Raw genomic sequence first — 22,500 nt, 5'->3', positions numbered from 1 at the left:
TGAGCTATGAGGTAAACACACAGCTCAGCGTGTTAACCCGGCTCAGAACCGGGCTAGAACCGGGTTAGAACCGGCTCAGAACCGGGTTAGACGGCTGACAGGAGGACACACTGATGCTAACAGGCTAACAGGCTAACAGATCAGCTGGTGGAGGAGCTGACAGCTAGCTTAGCTCAGCTAGCTCACAGTTAGCTAGTAGCCTGGGCTAGCTGGTTTCGTCTCCGGAGCAGTTCACACGGCTTCTCTCATGGGAATCCCTAACAGGCTAACAGGCTAACATGCTAACAGGCTAACAGGCTGACATGCTAACAGGCTGACAGGCTGACAGGCTAACATGCTAACAGGCTGACAGGCTGACAGGCTAACATGCTAACAGGCTGACAGGCTAACAGGCTAACATGCTAACAGGCTAACATGCTAACAGGCTGACATGCTAAGAGGCTGACATGCTAACAGGCTGACATGCTAACAGGCTAACATGCTAACAGGCTGACATGCTAACAGGCTGACATGCTAACAGGCTAACATGCTAACAGGCTGACATGCTAAGAGGCTGACATGCTAACAGGCTAACAGGCTAACTGACAGCTGGAGGAGACTGAGCCTCCAGCTGTCAGTTAGCCTGTTAGCTTGTTAGCCGGTTAGCATGTTAGCTTGTTAGCCGGTTAGCATGTTAGCCTGTTAGCCGGTTAGCATGTTAGCATGTTAGCATGTTAGCTTGTTAGCCGGTTAGCATGTTAGCATGTTAGCTTGTTAGCCGGTTAGCATGTTAGCCTGTTAGCCGGTTAGCGGACAGACGGCCTTAAAAACACCACAGGAAGCTAAAGAGGGCATGACGTCATCATATATTTGACACAATAGTGTGACCTCTCTTTGACGTCACAGCGGGAGGGTTAACGGGCTAACTAGCCGGCTACATGCTACATGCTACCGTCCGCTAGCATGCGGGCCTGCGCTGAGTGACAGGTGAACAGGTGAACAGGGAGTGTTAGTGATCAGCTGGTTAATCGATTGATTGGTTGTTCTGATTCTCAGGTATTGATCAAGTAAAGTCTCCTCCACCTGTCTGTGTGTTAATGTCACCTGTCTGTGTGTTAATGTCACCTGTCTGTGTGTTAATGTCACCTGTCTGTGTGTTAATGTCACCTTTCTGTGTGTTAATGTCACCTGTCTGTCTGTGTGTGTTAATGTCACCTGTCTGTGTGTTAATGTCACCTGTCTGTGTGTTAATGTCACCTTTCTGTGTGTTAATGTCACCTGTCTGTCTGTGTGTGTTAATGTCACCTGTCTGTGTGTTAATGTCACCTGTCTGTCTGTCTGTGTGTGTTAATGTCACCTGTCTGTGTGTTAATGTCACCTGTCTGTGTGTTAATGTCACCTTTCTGTGTGTTAATGTCACCTGTCTGTCTGTGTGTGTTAATGTCACCTGTCTGTGTGTTAATGTCACCTGTCTGTCTGTCTGTGTGTGTTAATGTCACCTGTCTGTGTGTTAATGTCACCTGTCTGTCTGTCTGTGTGTTAATGTCACCTGTCTGTCTGTGTGTGTTAATGTCACCTGTCTGTCTGTCTGTGTGTGTTAATGTCACCTGTCTGTGTGTTAATGTCACCTTTCTGTGTGTTAATGTCACCTGTCTGTCTGTGTGTTAATGTCACCTGTCTGTGTGTTAATGTCACCTGTCTGTCTGTGTGTGTTAATGTCACCTGTCTGTCTGTGTGTTAATGTCACCTGTCTGTGTGTTAATGTCACCTGTCTGTCTGTCTGTGTGTTAATGTCACCTGTCTGTCTGTGTGTGTTAATGTCACCTGTCTGTCTGTCTGTGTGTGTTAATGTCACCTGTCTGTGTGTTAATGTCACCTTTCTGTGTGTTAATGTCACCTGTCTGTCTGTGTGTTAATGTCACCTGTCTGTGTGTTAATGTCACCTGTCTGTCTGTGTGTGTTAATGTCACCTGTCTGTGTGTTAATGTCACCTGTCTGTCTGTCTGTGTGTTAATGTCACCTGTCTGTCTGTGTGTGTTAATGTCACCTGTCTGTCTGTTAATGTCACCTGTCTGTCTGTTAATGTCACCTGTCTGTGTGTTAATGTCACCTGTCTGTGTGTTAATGTCACCTGTCTGTCTGTGTGTGTTAATGTCACCTGTCTGTCTGTTAATGTCACCTGTCTGTGTGTTAATGTCACCTGTCTGTGTGTTAATGTCACCTTTCTGTGTGTTAATGTCACCTGTCTGTCTGTGTGTGTTAATGTCACCTGTCTGTGTGTTAATGTCACCTGTCTGTGTGTTAATGTCACCTGTCTGTCTGTGTGTGTTAATGTCACCTGTCTGTGTGTTAATGTCACCTGTCTGTCTGTGTGTGTTAATGTCACCTGTCTGTGTGTTAATGTCACCTGTCTGTCTGTCTGTGTGTTAATGTCACCTGTCTGTGTGTTAATGTCACCTGTCTGTCTGTGTGTGTTAATGTCACCTGTCTGTCTGTTAATGTCACCTGTCTGTCTGTTAATGTCACCTGTCTGTGTGTTAATGTCACCTGTCTGTCTGTTAATGTCACCTGTCTGTGTGTTAATGTCACCTGTCTGTCTGTGTGTGTTAATGTCACCTGTCTGTCTGTTAATGTCACCTGTCTGTGTGTTAATGTCACCTGTCTGTGTGTGTTAATGTCACCTGTCTGTCTGTGTGTTAATGTCACCTGTCTGTCTGTGTGTTAATGTCACCTGTCTGTGTGTTAATGTCACCTGTCTGTCTGTGTGTGTTAATGTCACCTGTCTGTGTGTTAATGTCACCTGTCTGTCTGTCTGTGTGTTAATGTCACCTGTCTGTCTGTGTGTGTTAATGTCACCTGTCTGTCTGTTAATGTCACCTGTCTGTCTGTTAATGTCACCTGTCTGTGTGTTAATGTCACCTGTCTGTGTGTTAATGTCACCTGTCTGTGTGTGTTAATGTCACCTGTCTGTGTGTTAATGTCACCTGTCTGTGTGTTAATGTCACCTGTCTGTCTGTGTGTGTTAATGTCACCTGTCTGTCTGTTAATGTCACCTGTCTGTGTGTTAATGTCACCTGTCTGTGTGTTAATGTCACCTTTCTGTGTGTTAATGTCACCTGTCTGTGTGTTAATGTCACCTGTCTGTCTGTGTGTGTTAATGTCACCTGTCTGTGTGTTAATGTCACCTGTCTGTGTGTTAATGTCACCTGTCTGTCTGTGTGTGTTAATGTCACCTGTCTGTGTGTTAATGTCACCTGTCTGTCTGTGTGTGTTAATGTCACCTGTCTGTGTGTTAATGTCACCTGTCTGTCTGTCTGTGTGTTAATGTCACCTGTCTGTGTGTTAATGTCACCTGTCTGTCTGTGTGTGTTAATGTCACCTGTCTGTCTGTTAATGTCACCTGTCTGTCTGTTAATGTCACCTGTCTGTGTGTTAATGTCACCTGTCTGTCTGTGTGTGTTAATGTCACCTGTCTGTCTGTTAATGTCACCTGTCTGTGTGTTAATGTCACCTGTCTGTGTGTGTTAATGTCACCTGTCTGTCTGTGTGTTAATGTCACCTGTCTGTCTGTTAATGTCACCTGTCTGTCTGTGTGTGTTAATGTCACCTGTCTGTCTGTTAATGTCACCTGTCTGTGTGTTAATGTCACCTGTCTGTGTGTTAATGTCACCTTTCTGTGTGTTAATGTCACCTGTCTGTCTGTGTGTGTTAATGTCACCTGTCTGTCTGTTAATGTCACCTGTCTGTGTGTTAATGTCACCTGTCTGTGTGTTAATGTCACCTTTCTGTGTGTTAATGTCACCTGTCTGTCTGTGTGTGTTAATGTCACCTGTCTGTGTGTTAATGTCACCTGTCTGTAAGTTAATGTCACCTGTCTGTGTGTTAATGTCACCTGTCTGTCTGTGTGTGTTAATGTCACCTGTCTGTGTGTTAATGTCACCTGTCTGTGTGTTAATGTCACCTGTCTGTCTGTCTGTGTGTTAATGTCACCTGTCTGTGTGTTAATGTCACCTGTCTGTCTGTGTGTGTTAATGTCACCTGTCTGTCTGTTAATGTCACCTGTCTGTGTGTTAATGTCACCTGTCTGTCTGTGTGTGTTAATGTCACCTGTCTGTGTGTTAATGTCACCTGTCTGTCTGTTAATGTCACCTGTCTGTGTGTTAATGTCACCTGTCTGTCTGTTAATGTCACCTGTCTGTGTGTTAATGTCACCTGTCTGTCTGTGTGTGTTAATGTCACCTGTCTGTCTGTTAATGTCACTTGTCTGTGTATTAATGTCACCTGTCTGTCTGTGTGTTAATGTCACCTGTCTGTCTGTGTGTTAATGTCACCTGTCTGTCTGTTAATGTCACCTGTCTGTCTGTCTGTGTGTTAATGTCACCTGTCTGTCTGTTAATGTCACCTGTCTGTCTGTTAATGTCACCTGTCTGTCTGTGTGTTAATGTCACCTGTCTGTCTGTTAATGTCACCTGTCTGTGTATTAATGTCACCTGTCTGTGTGTTAATGTCACCTGTCTGTCTGTTAATGTCACCTGTCTGTCTGTTAATGTCACCTGTCTGTCTGTTAATGTCGTCTGTCTGTCTGTCTGTCTGTCTGTCTGTCTGTTAATGTCACCTGTCTGTGTGTTAATGTCACCTGTCTGTCTGTTAATGTCACCTGTCTGTCTGTCTGTGTGTTAATGTCACCTGTCTGTGTGTTAATGTCACCTGTCTGTCTGTTAATGTCACCTGTCTGTGTATTAATGTCACCTGTCTGTCTGTTAATGTCACCTGTCTGTCTGTTAATGTCACCTGTCTGTCTGTCTGTGTGTTAATGTCACCTGTCTGTGTGTTAATGTCACCTGTCTGTCTGTTAATGTGACCTGTCTGTGTGTTAATGTCACCTGTCTGTCTGTTAATGTCACCTGTCTGTCTGTTAATGTCAGGTCACACTGCTGCTGTTTTTACACAACTATTCATTTAATATCATCTCTTCTTCCTCCTCCTCCTCCTCCTCCTTCTCCTCCTCCTCCTCCTCTCTCTCCTCCTCCTCCTCCTCTGTCTCCTCCTCTCTCCTCCTCCTCTGTCTCCTCTTCTTTCTCCTCCTCCTCCTTCTCCTCTGTCTCCTCCTCCTCTCTCCTCCTCCTGCGTCTCCTCCTCCTCCATCTCCTCCTCTGTCTCCTCCTCCTCCTCTGTCTCCTCCTCTCTCCTCCTCCTCCTCTTCCTCCTCCTCTCTCCTCCTCTGTCTCCTCCTCCTCCTCTGTCTCCTCCTCTCTCCTCCTCCTCCTCCTCTTCCTCCTCCTCTCTCCTCCTCCTCCTCTGTCTCCTCCTCCTCCTCTGTCTCCTCCTCTTTCCTCCTCCTCCTCAATCTCCTCCTCTCTCCTCCTCCTCCTCCTGTAGGTGTGGTCTGTGTCGTCCAGGCGTCCTGTCTGTTGGACTATGCTGTGTTCGTCCTCTGGGTGGCGCCTCCTGAGCCGAGCTCGCCGCCTCCCTCCCTGCCCCCCCCGCCCCGCCGCTCAGTCAGTCCACATGTACGCCACCCGCCTGTACAGCCCCGCGGGGGGAGGAGGAGGAGGAGGAGGAGGAGGAGGAGGAGGAGGAGGTGGGGTTAAACAGGGGCGAAGGGCGGGGCTGGCCATGCTGGAGGCGCCCCAGCCCCCTCACCCCCACCTGGCCCCACCTCCCCCCGCCTACCCGCTGTACCCGAGTCGCCCTGACGCCCACCGAGGAGTGCACTTCCACCACCACTACCACCCCCACCCACCCCCTGCCCACCTGGCCCCGCCCCCGCTGCCCCCCCACTACCAGCACCACGCTCACTTCCACACATACGGAGGGGGGGCTCCCGCCGGAGGGGCCGCCGCCACCGGCAGCAAGAAGAAGACGTGGAACTTCATCCACGAGAAGATGAGCTACGACACGTTCTTCACCATGAAGCGTCTGATCGAGCGCTCTCGGCGTCCCGACGAGGTGCTGCGCTGGGTCACCCAGAACCCCGCCAAGATCTCCCACAACCACTACCCCGTCGCCCTGCAGAAGATCGGACAGCTGCTACAGGCCACGTCGCCGCCACGAGGCGGGGGGGACGACCCCGACGCTGAGGCTTCAGGAGGAGGAGCGGCAGAGGGAGGGGACAGACGCCAGATCCTGGAGCATCAGGACTTCCAGACGCTTTGTAACGCCATCGTCAACGACTGCGCCAAGTTTGACAACTTCAGCATCGTCAACTGTCTGTACGCCGTGGCGGCGCTCGGTGAGTTGACCACAACTAAACTGATCAGGTTTAACAGACGGGTGAGGCTCCTCGGGTGAGGCTCCTCGGGTGAGGCTCCTCGGGCGAGGCTCCTCGGGCGAGGCTCCTCGGGCGAGGCTCCTCGGGCGAGGCTCCTCGGGCGAGGCTCCTCGGGCGAGGCTCCTCGGGCGAGGCTCCTCGGGCGAGGCTCATCGGGCGAGGCTCATCGGGCGAGGCTCCTCGGGCGAGGCTCATCGGGCGAGGCTCCTCGGTTGAAGCTCCTCGGGTGAGGCTCCTCAGGTGAAGCTCCTCAGGTGAGGCTCCACAGGTGAGGCTAATCGGGTGAGGCTCGCTCGATGATGTCATACACTAATACGCTAATTTGCTGATGTGTGACATCATTCTATAATAATGATCATATCCATAAAGGTGAGAAGCAGAGAGACGAGGAGGAGAGCCCAGGTAAACGGAGAGGTGCTGAGGTCATACATATAGACAGGAAGTAGTTGGGTCAACATCTGGTCCTGTGTTTGTGGTCTCTTCAGGTCTTCCCAGTGACTCTCAGGTGGTCCAGGTGTTGGAGGCGGAGTCCCAGTCCAGACTGAACCAGTTCAACCAGAAGGACGTGTCCATGGTGTTCAGCTCCAGCATGAAGCTCCACCCGGGCAGCCAGCACCCTCTGACGGAGGCCTGCCTGGCCGGCCTGGAGAAGAACCTGGAGAGAGAGCGCCACCCGCAGACGCTCTTCCTGCTGCTCTCCTACTACAGACTCAAGTGGCGCTCGCTGCAGCCGCAGGAACCCGCCGCTGCTACGGGGGGCGCCACCGCTAACAACAACAACAACACGCCTCCGAACCCTGAACAACTGCTCGCCAACAGGTGAGAAGATCCTGATGTTAACGTCACACACTGGAGACTAAATCCATTAACTATAACCTTAAAGTTACCTTTAATGTTACCTTAATGTTACCTTAAAGTTACCTTAATGTTACCTTTAATGTTACCTTTAATGTTACCTTAAATGTTACCTTAAAGTTACCTTAATGTTACCTTAAATGTTACCTTAATGTTACCTTAAAGTTAAATTAAAGTTACTTTGATGTTACCCTTAATGTTACCTTAAAGTTACCTTTAATGTTACCTTAAAGTTACCTTAATGTTACCTTAAATTTACCTTAATGTTACCTTAATGTTACCTTTAAAGTTACCCTAATGTTACCTTTAATGTTACCTTAAAGTTACCTTAATGTTACCTTAAATTTACCTTAATGTTACCTTAATGTTACCTTTAAAGTTACCCTAATGTTACCTTAATGTTACCTTAAAGTCCTCAGTAATAATGATGTCAGTCAGGTGTTTTAATGAGGGTCCTTAAGGGGTTGTAATAGTACGGCGGGGTATACTAAGGGGTTGTAATAGTACGGCGGGGTATATTAAGGGGTTGTAATAGTAGGGCGGGGTATATTAAGGGGTTGTAATAGTACGGCGGGGTATATTAAGGGGTTGTAATAGTACGGCGGGGTATACTAAGGGGTTGTTATAGTACGGCGGGGTATATTAAGGGGTTGTAATAGTACGGCGGGGTATATTAAGGGGTTGTAATAGTATGGCGGGGTATATTAAGGGGTTGTAATAGTACGGCGGGGTATATTAAGGGGTTGTAATAGTACGACGGGGTATACTAAGGGGTTGTTATAGTACGGCGGGGTATATTAAGGGGTTGTAATAGTACGGCGGGGTATATTAAGGGGTTGTAATAGTACGACGGGGTATACTAAGGGGTTGTTATAGTACGGCGGGGTATATTAAGGGGTTGTAATAGTACGACGGGGTATACTAAGGGGTTGTAATAGTACGGCGGGGTATATTAAGGGGTTGTAATAGTACGGCGGGGTATACTAAGGGGTTGTAATAGTACGGCGGGGTATATTAAGGGGTTGTAATAGTAGGGCGGGGTATATTAAGGGGTTGTAATAGTACGGCGGGGTATACTAAGGGGTTGTAATAGTAGGGCGGGGTATACTAAGGGGTTGTTATAGTACGGCGGGGTATATTAAGGGGTTGTAATAGTACGGCGGGGTATACTAAGGGGTTGTTATAGTACGGCGGGGTATATTAAGGGGTTGTAATAGTACGGCGGGGTATATTAAGGGGTTGTAATAGTACGGCGGGGTATACTAAGGGGTTGTTATAGTACGGTGGGGTATATTAAGGGGTTGTAATAGTACGACGGGGTATACTAAGGGGTTGTTATAGTACGGCGGGGTACACTAAGGGGTTGTTATAGTACGGCGGGGTATATTAAGGGGTTGTTATAGTACGGCGGGGTACACTAAGGGGTTGTTATAGTACGGCGGGGTACACTAAGGGGTTGTTATAGTACGGCGGGGTATATTAAGGGGTTGTTATAGTACGGCGGGGTATACTAAGGGGTTGTTATAGTACGGCGGGGTATACTAATGGGTTGTTATAGTACGGCGGGGTATACTAAGGGGTTGTTATAGTACGACGGGGTATACTAAGGGGTTGTTATAGTACGGCGGGGTATACTAATGGGTTGTTATAGTACGACGGGGTATACTAATGGGTTGTTATAGTACGGCGGGGTATACTGTATAGTCAGGAGTTTATTTTTTCAGCACTGACTGGACGGCTACATAAAAGGTGCCAAATGTTCCATGTAAGGGCTTTTCAAAATAAGGTGTTTTGGTTTTTCAAATGAAAGGACAAATGAAGGATCTCTGGCTACTGATCAACCCTTCAGGGTTCATTAAGGGGATTTTAAAGATTCTAACAGGTGTGAACTTCTGTCTCTTTGTCTGTTTCTGACTTCAGGAAGATCCTTCGTCTGGTCAAACACACGCTGGCGAGCGTCAGTGGCGTTCGTGACCAGGAGATGGCGCTGCTGGACGAGATGTTGGCGGCGTGCGTACGGGAGGCGAGCAACAAGAGTCTGGAGTTGATCTTCAGCTCACACTTGTTCTACCAGAACAGACAGGAGAGGTTCATCAGCAGCCTGGCAGGTGAGCTTCACACGTGGTTCACACCGGGTTCAGACCGGGTTCACAACTGGTTCACACCGGGTTCACACCGGGTTCACACCGGGTTCACAACTGGTTCACACCGGGTTCACTTTGGCTTAAACCTGAACCATAAACCTGAACCTGAACCTCAGCCCCGGTCCATGGGGGGCAGCTCTGTGGGAGCTCCTGTATTGATCATGTGACTTGTTGCTCTCCACCAGAGGAGTTGCCGAAGAAGATGGACAGCATCACTCCGTACACGATGGCTCTGATTGCCAAATACATCGCTCGCCATCGCCTGAGAGAGACCTGCCTGCTCGACACCATCGCAGACTTCCTGGTGAAGAAGGCCGAGTACCTGGACAGTAAGGTGAGGACCGAACCGGCGGTGATATGGTCTTCTGTACCGGTGTACGGGACTCTGCAGGTGTGTCTGTCCGTGTGTCTTCAGGTGATCCAGAAGCTGGTGTTCCCGTTCAGCAGGATGAGTTACCGTCCGTCCGGCGAGCAGCAGTTCTTCTCCCGACTGGAGGAAGTGGTGGAGCTGAAGGCGCTCAGCTCGCCGCTCGCCACCGTCAACATCCTCATGTCTCTGTTCCAGCTGGGACACTTCCCGGGCCTGGTCCTGCACCGTGTCTTCTCCTCCGCCTTCATCAGCAACGTCACCAGTCAGTACCAGAACACACCAGTAGAGCTCTAAAGAGTACTCATTACTGCCTTACAGTACCAGTAGAGCTCTAAAGAGTACTCATTACTGCCTTACAGTACCAGTAGAGCTCTAAAGAGTACTCATTACTGCCTTACAGTACCAGTAGAGCTCTAAAGAGTACTCATTACTGCCTTACAGTACCAGTAGAGCTCTAAAGAGTACTCATTACTGCCTTACAGTACAAGTAAAGCTCTGAAGAGTACTCATTACTGCCTTACAGTACCAGTAGAGCTCTGAAGAGTACTCATTACTGCCTTACAGTACCAGTAGAGCTCTAAAGAGTACTCATTACTGCCTTACAGTACCAGTAGAGCTCCAAAGAGTATTCATTACTGCCTTACAGTACCAGTAGAGCTCCAAAGAGTATTCATTACTGCCTTACAGTACCAGTAGAGCTCCAAAGAGTACTCATTACTGCCTTACAGTACCAGTAGAGCTCCAAAGAGTACTCATTACTGCCTTACAGTACAAGTAGAGCTCCAAAGAGTACTCATTACTGCCTTACAGTACAAGTAGAGCTCCAAAGAGTACTCATTACTGCCTTACAGTACCAGTAGAGCTCCAAAGAGTACTCATTACTGCCTTACAGTACCAGTAGAGCTCCAAAGAGTACTCATTACTGCCTCAGAGTACCAGTAGAGCTCCAAACAGTACTCATTACTGCCTTACAGTACCAGTAGAGCTCCAAAGAGTACTCATTACTGCCTTACAGTACCAGTAGAGCTCCAAAGAGTATTCATTACTGCCTTACAGTACCAATAGAGCTCCAAAGAGTACTCATTACTGCCTTACAGTACCAGTAGAGCTCTAAAGAGTACTCATTACTGCCTTACAGTACCAGTAGAGCTCCAAAGAGTATTCATTACTGCCTTACAGTACCAGTAGAGCTCTAAAGAGTACTCATTACTGCCTTACAGTACCAGTAGAGCTCTAAAGAGTACTCATTACTGCCTTACAGTACAAGTAGAGCTCTGAAGAGTACTCATTACTGCCTTACAGTACAAGTAGAGCTCCAAAGAGTACTCATTACTGCCTTACAGTACCAGTAGAGCTCCAAAGAGTACTCATTACTGCCTTACAGTACCAGTAGAGCTCCAAAGAGTACTCATTACTGCCTCAGAGTACCAGTAGAGCTCCAAAGAGTACTCATTACTGCCTTACAGTACCAGTAGAGCTCCAAAGAGTATTCATTACTGCCTTACAGTACCAGTAGAGCTCCAAAGAGTATTCATTACTGCCTTACAGTACCAATAGAGCTCCAAAGAGTACTCATTACTGCCTTACAGTACCAGTAGAGCTCTAAAGAGTACTCATTACTGCCTTACAGTACCAGTAGAGCTCCAAAGAGTACTCATTACTGCCTTACAGTACCAGTAGAGCTCTAAAGAGTACTCATTACTGCCTTACAGTACCAGTAGAGCTCTGAAGAGTACTCATTACTGCCTTACAGTACAAGTAGAGCTCTGAAGAGTACTCATTACTGCCTTACAGTACCAGTAGAGCTCTAAAGAGTACTCATTACTGCCTTACAGTACCAGTAGAGCTCTAAAGAGTACTCATTACTGCCTTACAGTACAAGTAAAGCTCTGAAGAGTACTCATTACTGCCTTACAGTACCAGTAGAGCTCTAAAGAGTACTCATTACTGCCTTACAGTACTAGTATGTGTGTGGTGTATTTCTGTGTTGTACAGACAGTCCATACGCTCTGATCGTCCGGCGGTACCTCTCTCTGCTGGACGCTGCCGTTGAGCTGGAGTACCGAGACTACACCGGACCACGACTGCAGGATGCCCACAAGGTTCTGATGTTCGACCACGCCCTGACTGCTGACGAGGTCAACCGCAAGTACAGGTAAACCTGGACCGGACCAACCGGCAGAACTGGACCTGCATCTTTCTAGTACTCAAGTGGGTCTGATCAGTCTGGTCCTGGTCACTCCTGACTAGTTGTGACTGGATCTTCTGGCTGTTTCTGACTGGTTCTGACTGGTTCTGACTGGTTCTGACTGGTTCTGACCGGTTCTGTTTTGTCTCCTGTCAGTTATAAAGGTCTGGTGGCTGAAGCTCTGAGACAGCTGGTTGGAGAACAGAACTACAAACAGGACGAAGTACTGGCCCCAGGATATTACACAGGTACTACACACAGAGTACTACACACAGAGTACTACACACAGAGTACTACACTCAGAGTACTACACACAGAGTACTACACTCAGAGTACTACACACAGAGTACTACACACAGAGTACTACACTCAGAGTACTACACACAGAGTACTACACTCAGAGTACAGAGTACTACACACAGAGTACTACACTCAGAGTACTACACTCAGAGTACTACACACAGAGTACTACACTCAGAGTACAGAGTACTACACACAGAGTACTACACACAGAGTACTACACTCAGAGTACAGAGTACTACACACAGAGTACTACACTCAGAGTACTACACTCAGAGTACTACACTCAGAGTACTACACACAGAGTACTACACTCAGAGTACAGAGTACTACACACAGAGTACTACACACAGAGTACTACACTCAGAGTACAGAGTACTACACACAGAGTACTACACTCAGAGTACTGCGTTTCCATGACGATGTGATCACCTGTTGGTCTCCAGACTTCGTGTTGTGGATGGACTCTTCTGGTCGGGTTCTACCCATCAGGACCGGCGCCGGTCTGGCTCTCAGCATCGTTTCTCCGTCCTGCGTCGCTGTGGCGACCAAGTCAGCTGACGGTGCGGTTGCCGTGGTGACTTCAGAGTTCCAGAAGTTTTCTCCGTTCGCGCCGCCGGAGGAGGGCGCCGAGCAGCCGTGTCAGGTGGGCGATGCGACGGGCGGAGCAGCGGAGGGTCGGTGCTTCCTGCCCCACCACATCCGCAGCACGCCGGGGGCCACGGGGCCCCCGCGTCCCGGGACCAACGGCGGCCCTTACGGCCCATACTACGTCCCCGCGGCGGAGTACTACTCCAGCCTGGCCAAGGAGCACTCTCTGGAGAGCCAGGACAGCTCCACGCTCAGCAGCCCCCCCTCTGACGGCCTGGCCCCGCCCGGAGTCCAGGGACCGGCGGGGGCCTCGGCGCCGGACTCACTCTTCCAGTTCTCCATCGGGAAGATCCTGGAGGACGAGGGGGGGTCCCCACGGGGCCCGGGGACAGAGTGCGAGCTGCCGGGGTTCTACGAGGGTGTGACGTATTCTGAGGGGTCCGGGGCCAACAGAGGGCCCCCGTCACCACAGCTCCACCCCCCCGACAGACCTGACGCCGACAACCCCTCGACGGAGCAGAGAGCGATCAGGAGGTCAGTCTGCCTCAGAGGGACCCTGATGGAACTTGAACCTGAACCTGAACCGGTGTGGTGGTGTGTAACCGGGTCTCTGTGTCTCTGCAGGGTCATCATGTCCGTCAACGATAAGTGGCACTACTGCCACAACTCTGAGGTTCTGGTGGGTTCTCGAGCCATGAGGGACCGGCACCTGAGGCTTCTGGGATACATCATCCTACAGGTGGGTCCACACACAGACCTCCTCCCGAGGCCTGATGGGATATGTAGTCCTTCCATTAATACTCCAGCCGGCTGCTTCATTAGAATAATAATAATACGTTTATTTGTAGAGCACTTTTCAAACACAAAGCACAAAATGCTTTCCAAGGAAACCCTCATCATGTACACTGAAACATAATGAAACCAAAACAATAGAAACAAGCATATACATATTCATACAGTTACATATGCACATATATACACATCAGCAAATAAAAAGTGAAGAGAAAGACTGAGCTGTGTCTTTATTGAGAACACGGAACCGTACCTTCTGCTTTTGAGGTTTTATAGTAGCATGGAGGACTGTTAAACAGGATACACATATGGTCACACACAGCAAGATCTCTGATGGAGAGACTGTCATTACATAAACATTATATGTATTATTATTATTATTATTATTATTATATTATTATTATTAATTCTTTATTATAATATTATTCTTTATTATTATTTAATTTCTTATATTTTTATATTTATTATTATTAATAATAATAATAATAATAATAATAATAATAATAATAATTATTATTATTCTATTTATTATTTTTAATTAATGATGTATTATTATTATATTATTTTTTATTATTATTATTATTATAATGAATTATTATTTTTGGACCCCTTTAGACATGAAGCCGCCTATCTATCAGCTGGTCAACAAACAGTTCCAACGTCAGTTTCCCTCTGCTTCCAGTCTTTGTGCTAAGCTAAGCTAGGCTAAGCTAGGCTAAGCTAAGCTAAGCTAAGCTAAGCTAAGCTCTCCTCTCTGTTGTTTTGTCGTCCCTCCCAGCTGCCGTACCACGAGCTGGAGAAGCTGAACGGCATCGAGGAGGTGAAGCAGTACCTGCACAAGAAGCTGCTGGACGCCCCGCTATGACGCTCTGTGTGTGTGTGTGCGTGTGCGTGTGCGTGTGCGTGTGCGTGCGCGCGTGTGTGTATGTTTGAATCCTGGTTCCTGGGGTCAAAGGTCAGCAGATTGATATCACCTGCACGTTAACGTGTTGATTCAGATCGCAGCTGATGATGATGTCATCAGTGATGTCATCAGTGAACCAGCTGATCAATGAGCTCATGGTCTGGTCAGCTGACAGGAAACAGAAGAGAACACTTAATAGAGCAGTTAACAGTTGTGACATCACTAATGAGCAGCTGGACTCAGACTCCCATCAGGCTGTGCAGCTTCTTAAAGGACCGTCCCGCTGCTTTCTGACCATGTTCCAACTCGTCCGTCCGTCCTCAGACTGACCTCCAGACTGACCTCCAAACTGACCTCAGACTGACCTCCAGACTGACCTCCAAACTGACTTCAGACTGACCTCCAGACTGACCTCCAAACTGACCTCCAAACTGACTTCAGACTGACCTCCAGACTGACCTCCAAACTGACCTCCAAACTGACTTCAGACTGACCTCCAGACTGACCTCCAAACTGACCTCCAAACTGACTTCAGACTGACCTCCAGACTGACCTCCAAACTGACTTCAGACTGACCTCCAGACTGACCTCCAAACTGACCTCCAAACTGACTTCAGACTGACCTCCAGACTGACCTCCAAACTGACCTCCAAACTGACTTCAGACTGACCTCCAAACTGACTTCAGACTGACCTCCAGACTGACCTCCAAACTGACCTCCAAACTGACTTCAGACTGACCTCCAGACTGACCTCCAAACTGACTTCAGACTGACCTCCAGACTGACCTCCAAACTGACCTCCAAACTGACTTCAGACTGACCTCCAAACTGACTTCAGACTGACCTCAGACTGACCTCCAGACTGACCTCCAAACTGACTTCAGACTGACCTCACACTGACCTCCAAACTGACCTTAGACTGACCTCCAGACTGACCTCCAAACTGACTTCAGACTGACCTCCAGACTGACCTCCAGACTGACCTCCAAACTGACCTCCAAACTGACTTCAGACTGACCTCAGACTGACCTCCAGACTGACCTCGAGACTGACCTCCAAACTGACCTCAGATTGACCTCCAGACTGACCTCCAAACTGACCTCAGACTGACCTCCAGACTGACCTTCAGACTGACCTCCAAACTGACCTCCAAACTGACTTCAGACTGACCTCAGACTGACCTCCAAACTGACCTTAGACTGACCTCCAGACTGACCTCCAAACTGACCTCCAAACTGACCTCAGACTGACCTCCAGACTGACCTCCAAACTGACCTCCAAACTGACTTCAGACTGACCTCAGACTGACCTCCAGACTGACCTCAGACTGACCTCCAGACTGACCTCCAAACTGACCTCCAAACTGACCTTAGACTGACCTCCAGACTGACCTCCAAACTGACCTCAGACTGACCTCCAGACTGACCTCCAAACTGACTTCAGACTGACCTCCAGACTGACCTCCAAACTGACCTCCAAACTGACTTCAGACTGACCTCAGACTGACCTCCAAACTGACTTCAGACTGACCTCAGACTGACCTCCAGACTGACCTCCAAACTGACTTCAGACTGACCTCCAGACTGACCTCAGACTGACCTCCAGACTGACCTCAGACTGACCTCCAAACTGACTTCAGACTGACCTCAGACTGACCTCCAGACTGACTCCAGAGTGACCTCCTGACTGACCTCAGACTGACCTCCAGACTGACCTCCAGACTGACCTCCAGATGTCGTCTCCAGAACCACGCTGACCTTGTGATGTCATCATGTCAGTGTCGTTGTACGGAGGTCGTGCAGCTGACAGCAGCGCTGCGTTCAGTCAGTAAACATGGATGTTTTGAAGTGTCCTTGAACGCACCGTCGGGGCTGCTGTCATCAGGTGTGACGGAGGATAGTTTTGGAACACGGTCGGCAGAAACACCCGACGGTCCTGTAACGGGTCAGAGTGCAGGCTGTGATCTGATTGGTCGCTGTGTGGGTGGACAAACATATCTTTTTTTGGGGGGGGGGGGGGAGGGGGGTCTTTTTATAAAGTTTGGTAACGATGCATGTGCGGGATTCTGTTTTTCGGGGCATCACTGTTTTATAAAGTCAGATGATGAAGCTGGGAGAGCAGGGGCTGATGGGTACTGTAGTTCTCTCTGAATGCACACTGAGGGGAGGGGGAGAGTTACCATGGTAACACAGTGGGCGTGCCAAAGGCCCGGAGGATGAGCGCCGGGATGATTGGGGGGTGGGGGGGGTGATTAATGTCGGGGTCAAAGGTCAGATTATTTATTTGTGTATCAGGACGGAAAGAAGCTTGTTTATATTCTATAAATCTATTCATTCATTCATATATACGTATATATATATATATATATATATATATATAAAAATATACGTATATATGAATATCATTCAAATGTCTATAAAACCTGAAACTGAACTCGTCTGTGTGTCGTGTTATTATTATTATTAATAACTCACGTTATGTTTTTATCATGTTTATTTGTGTTTATAGTTTATATTGTATATTAGTAGAATTTAAATTTTTTATTCTTATTATATTCTAGCGTTTATATATTCTTCTGTTATTATACTGTTTGACTTGCACCAACATAACCAAAGCAAATTCCTAGTGTATACCTCTTACACCTGGCAATACACACCATTCTGGTTCTGATTCTGATTCTGATTCTGATGACGTCATCTGAGAAAAGATCAGTTAACAATAAATAAAGGTCAATAAACAGGTGGACAACAGGTCCAGAGCAGGGTCCAACAAGTACAGAGCCAAAGTCCAGAGTGAGGTCCGACAAGTCCAGAGCCAAAGTCCAGAGCAAAGTCCGACAAGTCCAGAGCAAGGTCTAACAAAACCAGAGTGAGGTCCAACAAGTCCAGAGCAAGGTCTAACAAAACCAGAGTGAGGTCCGACAAGTCCAGAGCCAAAGTCCAGAGCAAAGTCCGACAAGTCCAGAGCAAGGTCTAACAAAACCAGAGTGAGGTCCAACAAGTCCAGAGCCAAAGTCTAGAGTGAGGTCCGACAAGTCCAGAGTGAGGTCCAACAAGTCCAGAGGAAGGTCCAACAAGTCCAGAGCCAGGTCCAACAAGTCCAGAGCAAGTTCCAACAAGTCCAGATTGAGGTCCAATAAGTCCAGAGCAAGGTCCAACAAGTCCAGAGCAAGGTCTGACAAGTCCAGAGCGAGGTCCAACAAGTCCAGATTGAGGTCCAATAAGTCCAGAGCAAGGTCTGACAAGTCCAGAGCGAGGTCCAACAAGTCCAGATTGAGGTCCAATAAGTCCAGAGCAAGGTCCAACAAGTCCAGAGTGAGGTCCAACAAGTCCAGAGCCAAAGTCCAGAGTGAGGTCCAACAAGTCCAAAGCGAGGTCCAACAAGTCCAGAGCAAGGTCCGACAAGTCCAGAGTGAGGTCCAACAAGTCCAGAGCCAGGTCCAACAAGTCCAGAGCCAGGTCCAACAAGTCCAGAGCAAGGTCTGACAAGTCCAGAGCGAGGTCCAACAAGTCCAGATTGAGGTCCAATAAGTCCAGAGCAAGGTCTGACAAGTCCAGAGCGAGGTCCAACAAGTCCAGATTGAGGTCCAATAAGTCCAGAGCAAGGTCCAACAAGTCCAGAGTGAGGTCCAACAAGTCCAGAGCCAAAGTCCAGAGTGAGGTCCAACAAGTCCAAAGCGAGGTCCAACAAGTCCAGAGCAAGGTCCGACAAGTCCAGAGTGAGGTCCAACAAGTCCAGAGCCAGGTCCGACAAATCCAGAGCAAGGTCCAACAAGTCCAGAGTGAGGTCCGACAAGTCCAGAGTGAGGTCCAACAAGTCCAGAGCCAGGTCCGACAAATCCAGAGCAAGGTCCAACAAGTCCAGAGTGAGGTCCGACAAGTCCAGAGTGAGGTCCAACAAGTCCAGAGGAAGGTCCAACAAGTCCAGAGCCAGGTCCAACAAGTCCAGAGCAAGTTCCAACAAGTCCAGATTGAGGTCCAATAAGTCCAGAGCAAGGTCCAACAAGTCCAGAGCCAGGTCCAACAAGTCCAGAGCAAGGTCTGACAAGTCCAGAGCGAGGTCCAACAAGTCCAGATTGAGGTCCAATAAGTCCAGAGCAAGGTCCAACAAGTCCAGAGCAAGGTCTGACAAGTCCAGAGCGAGGTCCAACAAGTCCAGATTGAGGTCCAATAAGTCCAGAGCAAGGTCCAATAAGTCCAGAGCAAGGTCCAACAAGTCCAGAGTGAGGTCCAACAAGTCCAGAGCCATAGTCCAGAGTGAGGTCCAACAAGTCCAAAGCGAGGTCCAACAAGTCCAGAGCAAGGTCCGACAAGTCCAGAGTGAGGTCCAACAAGTCCAGAGCCAGGTCCGACAAATCCAGAGCAAGGTCCAACAAGTCCAGAGTGAGGTCCGACAAGTCCAGAGCAAGGTCCGACAAGTCCAGAGTGAGGTCCGACAAGTCCGGAGCAAGGTCCAACAAGTCCAGAGCAAGTTCCAACAAGTCCAGAGTGATGTCAAAACAAGTCCAGAGCCAGGTCCAACAAGTCCAGAGTGATGTCAAAACAAGTCCAGAGCCAGGTCCGACAAGTCCAGAGCCAGGTCCAACAAGTCCAGAGCAAGTTCCAACAAGTCCAGAGTGATGTCAAAACAAGTCCAGAGCCAGGTCCAACAAGTTCAGAGCAAGTTCCAACAAGTCCAGAGTGAGGTCAAAACAAGTCCAGAGCCAGGTTCAACAAATCCAGATTAAGGTCCAACAAGTCCAGAGTGAGGTCCGACAAATCCAGAGTGAGGTCCGACAAGTCCAGAGAAAGGTCCGACAAGTCCAGAGTGAGGTCCGACAAGTCCGGAGCAAGGTCCAACAAGTCCAGAGCAAGTTCCAACAAGTCCAGAGTGATGTCAAAACAAGTCCAGAGCCAGGTCCGACAAGTCCAGAGCCAGGTCCAACAAGTCCAGAGTGATGTCGAAACAAGTCCAGAGCCAGGTCCAACAAGTCCAGAGCAAGTTCCAACAAGTCCAGAGTGAGGTCAAAACAAGTCCAGAGCCAGGTTCAACAAGTCCAGAGCAAGGTCCAACAAGTCCAGAGCCAAAGTCCAGAGTGAGGTCTGACAAGTCCAGAGCAAGGTCCGACAAGTCCAGAGCAACGTCCAACAAGTCCAGAGCCAAAGTCCAGAGTGAGGTCCAACAAGTCCAGAGCCAAAGTCCAGAGCGAGTCCAACATGTCCAGAGCCAGGTCCAACAAGTCCAAAGCAAGGTCCAACAAGTCCAGAGCCAGGTCCAAGTCCAGAGCAAGGTCCAACAAGTCCAGAGCCAGGTCCAACAAGTCCAGAGCCAAAGTCCAGAGTGAGGTCCAACAAGTCCAGAGCCAAAGTCCAGAGCGAGGTCAAACAAGTCCAGAGCCAGGTCCGACAAGTCCAGAGTAAGGTCCAACAAGTCCAGAGCAAGGTCCAATGTCACCTGAAGCTGTTGTCACCTGAAGTCATTATGTCATGATGTCACCTGAAGCTGTGATGTCATGATGTCACCTGTAGCTGTGATGTCATCTGTAGCCGTGATGTCACCTGTAGCTGTGATGTCATGATGTCACCTGTAGCTGTGATGTTGTGATGTCACCTGTAGCTGTGATGTCACCTGTAGCTGTGATGTCATCTGTAGCCGTGATGTCACCTGTAGCTGTGATGTCATGATGTCACCTGTAGCTGTGATGTTGTGATGTCACCTGTAGCCGTGATGTCACCTGTAGCTGTGATGTTGTGATGTCACCTGTAGCTGTGATGTTGTGATGTCACCTGTAGCCGTGATGTCACCTGTAGCTGTGATGTCATGATGTCACCTGTAGCTGTGATGTTGTGATGTCACCTGTAGCCGTGATGTCACCTGTAGCTGTGATGTCGTGATGTCACCTGTAGCTGTGATGTTGTGATGTCACCTGTAGCCGTGATGTCACCTGTAGCTGTGATGTCATGATGTCACCTGTAGCTGTGATGTTGTGATGTCACCTGTAGCCGTGATGTCACCTGTAGCTGTGATGTCGTGATGTCACCTGTAGCTGTGATGTTGTGATGTCACCTGTAGCCGTGATGTCACCTATAGCTGTGATGTCACTTGTAGTTGTGATGTCGTGGTGTTGTGGCGTCGTGGTGTTGTGGCGTCGTGGTGTAATGATGTCGTGGTGTTGTGGCGTCGTGGTGTTGTGGCGTCGTGGTGTAATGATGTCGTGGCGTCGTGGTGCGTTCAGGTAAATAATGATATCCGACAACAGAAATGAGAAAAAGTGCATTTATTTGTTAATTTTCTCAGGCAGGCAGCTGATTGGAGGCCGAGCGCTGGCTCCTCCCTCAGCGGTAACAAATGACAACCAATAGGCTCCACCCCCCCTCTGCCTGTCAAACTCTGTACAAGCCCCGCCCCCCCCCGCCGTTGCAAAAAACAAAAGAAAAACAGCTCTCCACCCGACTGAAACGTTCCGATAAAAACCAACAAACACTCGATAAAAACAAACACACGAGTAACAAAACGCTCCGTCAGGCTCCGCCCCCTTCAGAGGCGTTGCCCGTTCTCATTGGTCCGCCTGGATGATTGGTATGTGAGGAGGCGTGGCCTGCACAGCCTGTCCTCTCCAATGAGGGGGCGGGGCTAGTCAGAGTCTGAGTCACTGGATTCCTCAGAGGAGGACTGATCTTCATCGTCCTCGTCATCCTCGTCCTCGTTCTGAAGAAATGACAAAACAGGAAGTGGCGAAAAAAGTCAAGACCATTTGGAGCGTGTTAACCGGGCTGTTAGATATTAGCTGGTTGCCATGGTAACCCTAGTTAGTTATGATGTATTTTAACTGATTTTAAGAGTTTTCTGTATCAAAATGTTTAATTAACGACGGGAGACAAAACCTTAAAACCTTAAAACCTTAAAGGTCCATTAAAACTCTTAATATATTTTAATCCATTAATTATTAGTTTATTAACGTCCAATCTGTCGCGAATCCCTGAAGACAAAGATGAAGGGACTTTTAAGGTAAAAACTGTCTTTCATGATATTTGATACATGTAAAGCCTCTTAAGATAATAGAAGCCATTAATTAACCCTTAGTTTGGGTCCTTTTTAAAGAGACAAATTAAGGGAAAATGTTTTGGTGTTTTCACCTCATCGTCGTCGTCGTCGCTATCGCTGCTTCCTGACGTCTCGTCATCTTCGTCAGAGTCGGACGAGTCGCTCTTCTCCTCGTCTGAGTCGGACACGTCCTGCTGGAAGACACACAGACGCCGCTTTACAGCACTGAGCCTGACAGACCGCACCCAGGGCTCCAAATACCCAAATACCCGCCCAGGTTATGATCAATAACGTCAATAAGAAGAAAAATAGCATTGTGTAGTGTGCGTAGTATATGGTATAGTTGTGTAGTGTGTGTAGTGTGTAGTGTGCGTTACCTTGGCTCGGTAGGCCATGGCTCTCTTGTCTAGTGTAGTGTGTAGTGTGTGTAGTGTGTAGTGTGTAGTGTGTGTTACCTTGGCTCGGTAGGCCATGGCTCTCTTGTCTAGTGTAGTGTGTAGTGTGTGTAGTGTGTAGTGTGTAGTGTGTGTTACCTTGGCTCGGTAGGCCATGGCTCTCTTGTCTAGTGTAGTGTGTAGTGTGTGTAGTGTGTAGTGTGTAGTGTGTGTTACCTTGGCTCGGTAGGCCATGGCTCTCTTTTCTAGTGTAGTGTGTAGTGTGTGTAGTGTGTAGTGTGTAGTGTGTGTTACCTTGGCTCGGTAGGCCATGGCTCTCTTGTCTAGTGTAGTGTGTGTAGTGTGTAGTGTGTAGTGTGTAGTGTGTGTTACCTTGGCTCGGTAGGCCATGGCTCTCTTGGCGACTCCGACCGTCGGCGTAGCGGCTCTTGAACCGGCGGCCTTCCCCTTCGCCGTCACTCGGACTTTAGCGCCGGGACTGTTGCGAACTTTAGTGGTGCTGCGACGCTTCTGATGACGACACCGGAGGACGGCAGAGGACGGCAGAGGACACGGAGGACGGCAGAGGACACAGAGGACGGCAGAGGACACGGAGGACACGGAGGACGGCAGAGGACACAGAGGACGGCAGAGGACACGGAGGACACGGAGGGACATGATGGTTTCAGATTACCTGTCTCATGAACT

At 48.7% G+C, this 22,500-nt stretch overlaps 2 protein-coding genes across 2 annotated transcripts in view; one reads left to right on the top strand and one right to left on the bottom strand.

Annotated features, from left to right (window-relative positions):
* The window catches only part of fastk (Fas-activated serine/threonine kinase), a 17,022-nt gene extending 194 nt beyond the window's left edge, over nucleotides 1–16,828 (top strand). Inside the window, exons 1-11 of the mRNA XM_037762957.1 lie at nucleotides 1–12; nucleotides 5,357–6,211; nucleotides 6,736–7,069; nucleotides 9,026–9,213; nucleotides 9,435–9,583; nucleotides 9,665–9,881; nucleotides 11,615–11,774; nucleotides 11,964–12,055; nucleotides 12,554–13,232; nucleotides 13,323–13,437; nucleotides 14,269–16,828. The exon at nucleotides 1–12 is cut by the window's left edge and continues 194 nt beyond it. Coding sequence (XP_037618885.1) covers nucleotides 5,398–6,211; nucleotides 6,736–7,069; nucleotides 9,026–9,213; nucleotides 9,435–9,583; nucleotides 9,665–9,881; nucleotides 11,615–11,774; nucleotides 11,964–12,055; nucleotides 12,554–13,232; nucleotides 13,323–13,437; nucleotides 14,269–14,355 — 2,835 coding nt within the window. The 5' untranslated portion in view covers nucleotides 1–12; nucleotides 5,357–5,397 and the 3' untranslated portion in view covers nucleotides 14,356–16,828. The remainder of the gene's footprint in view (nucleotides 13–5,356; nucleotides 6,212–6,735; nucleotides 7,070–9,025; nucleotides 9,214–9,434; nucleotides 9,584–9,664; nucleotides 9,882–11,614; nucleotides 11,775–11,963; nucleotides 12,056–12,553; nucleotides 13,233–13,322; nucleotides 13,438–14,268) is intronic.
* A 3,808-nt stretch (nucleotides 16,829–20,636) lies between these two features.
* Nucleotides 20,637–22,470, bottom strand: LOC119484256 (nucleolin-like). Its single transcript, XM_037762954.1, has 3 exons — nucleotides 22,186–22,470; nucleotides 21,511–21,612; nucleotides 20,637–21,082 (listed from the first exon to the last, which is right to left on the bottom strand). Exons 1-3 carry the CDS (start codon nucleotides 22,468–22,470, stop codon nucleotides 21,008–21,010), a joined length of 462 nt encoding a protein of 153 aa, XP_037618882.1. The 3' UTR covers nucleotides 20,637–21,007.
* Nucleotides 22,471–22,500: the final 30 nt, after the last annotated feature.

The sequence above is a fragment of the Sebastes umbrosus genome, unplaced genomic scaffold, assembly GCF_015220745.1.
Source record: "Sebastes umbrosus isolate fSebUmb1 unplaced genomic scaffold, fSebUmb1.pri scaffold_121_arrow_ctg1, whole genome shotgun sequence".
Taxonomy (NCBI): domain Eukaryota; kingdom Metazoa; phylum Chordata; class Actinopteri; order Perciformes; family Sebastidae; genus Sebastes; species Sebastes umbrosus.
This window is presented reverse-complemented; position numbering and strand designations above follow the sequence as displayed.

Bases quoted from the DNA above. Each gene is read 5' to 3' on its own strand.
- LOC119484256 (XM_037762954.1), bottom strand. From the start codon at position 22,470: ATGTCCCTCCGTGTCCTCCGTGTCCTCTGCCGTCCTCTGTGTCCTCTG. The intron at 21,613-22,185 runs GTAACACACACT...TGTGTCTTCCAG, and splicing joins CCATGGCCTACCGAGCCAAG to CAGGACGTGTCCGACTCAGA. The intron at 21,083-21,510 runs GTGAAAACACCA...TCATTTCTTCAG, and splicing joins GCGACGACGACGACGATGAG to AACGAGGACGAGGATGACGA.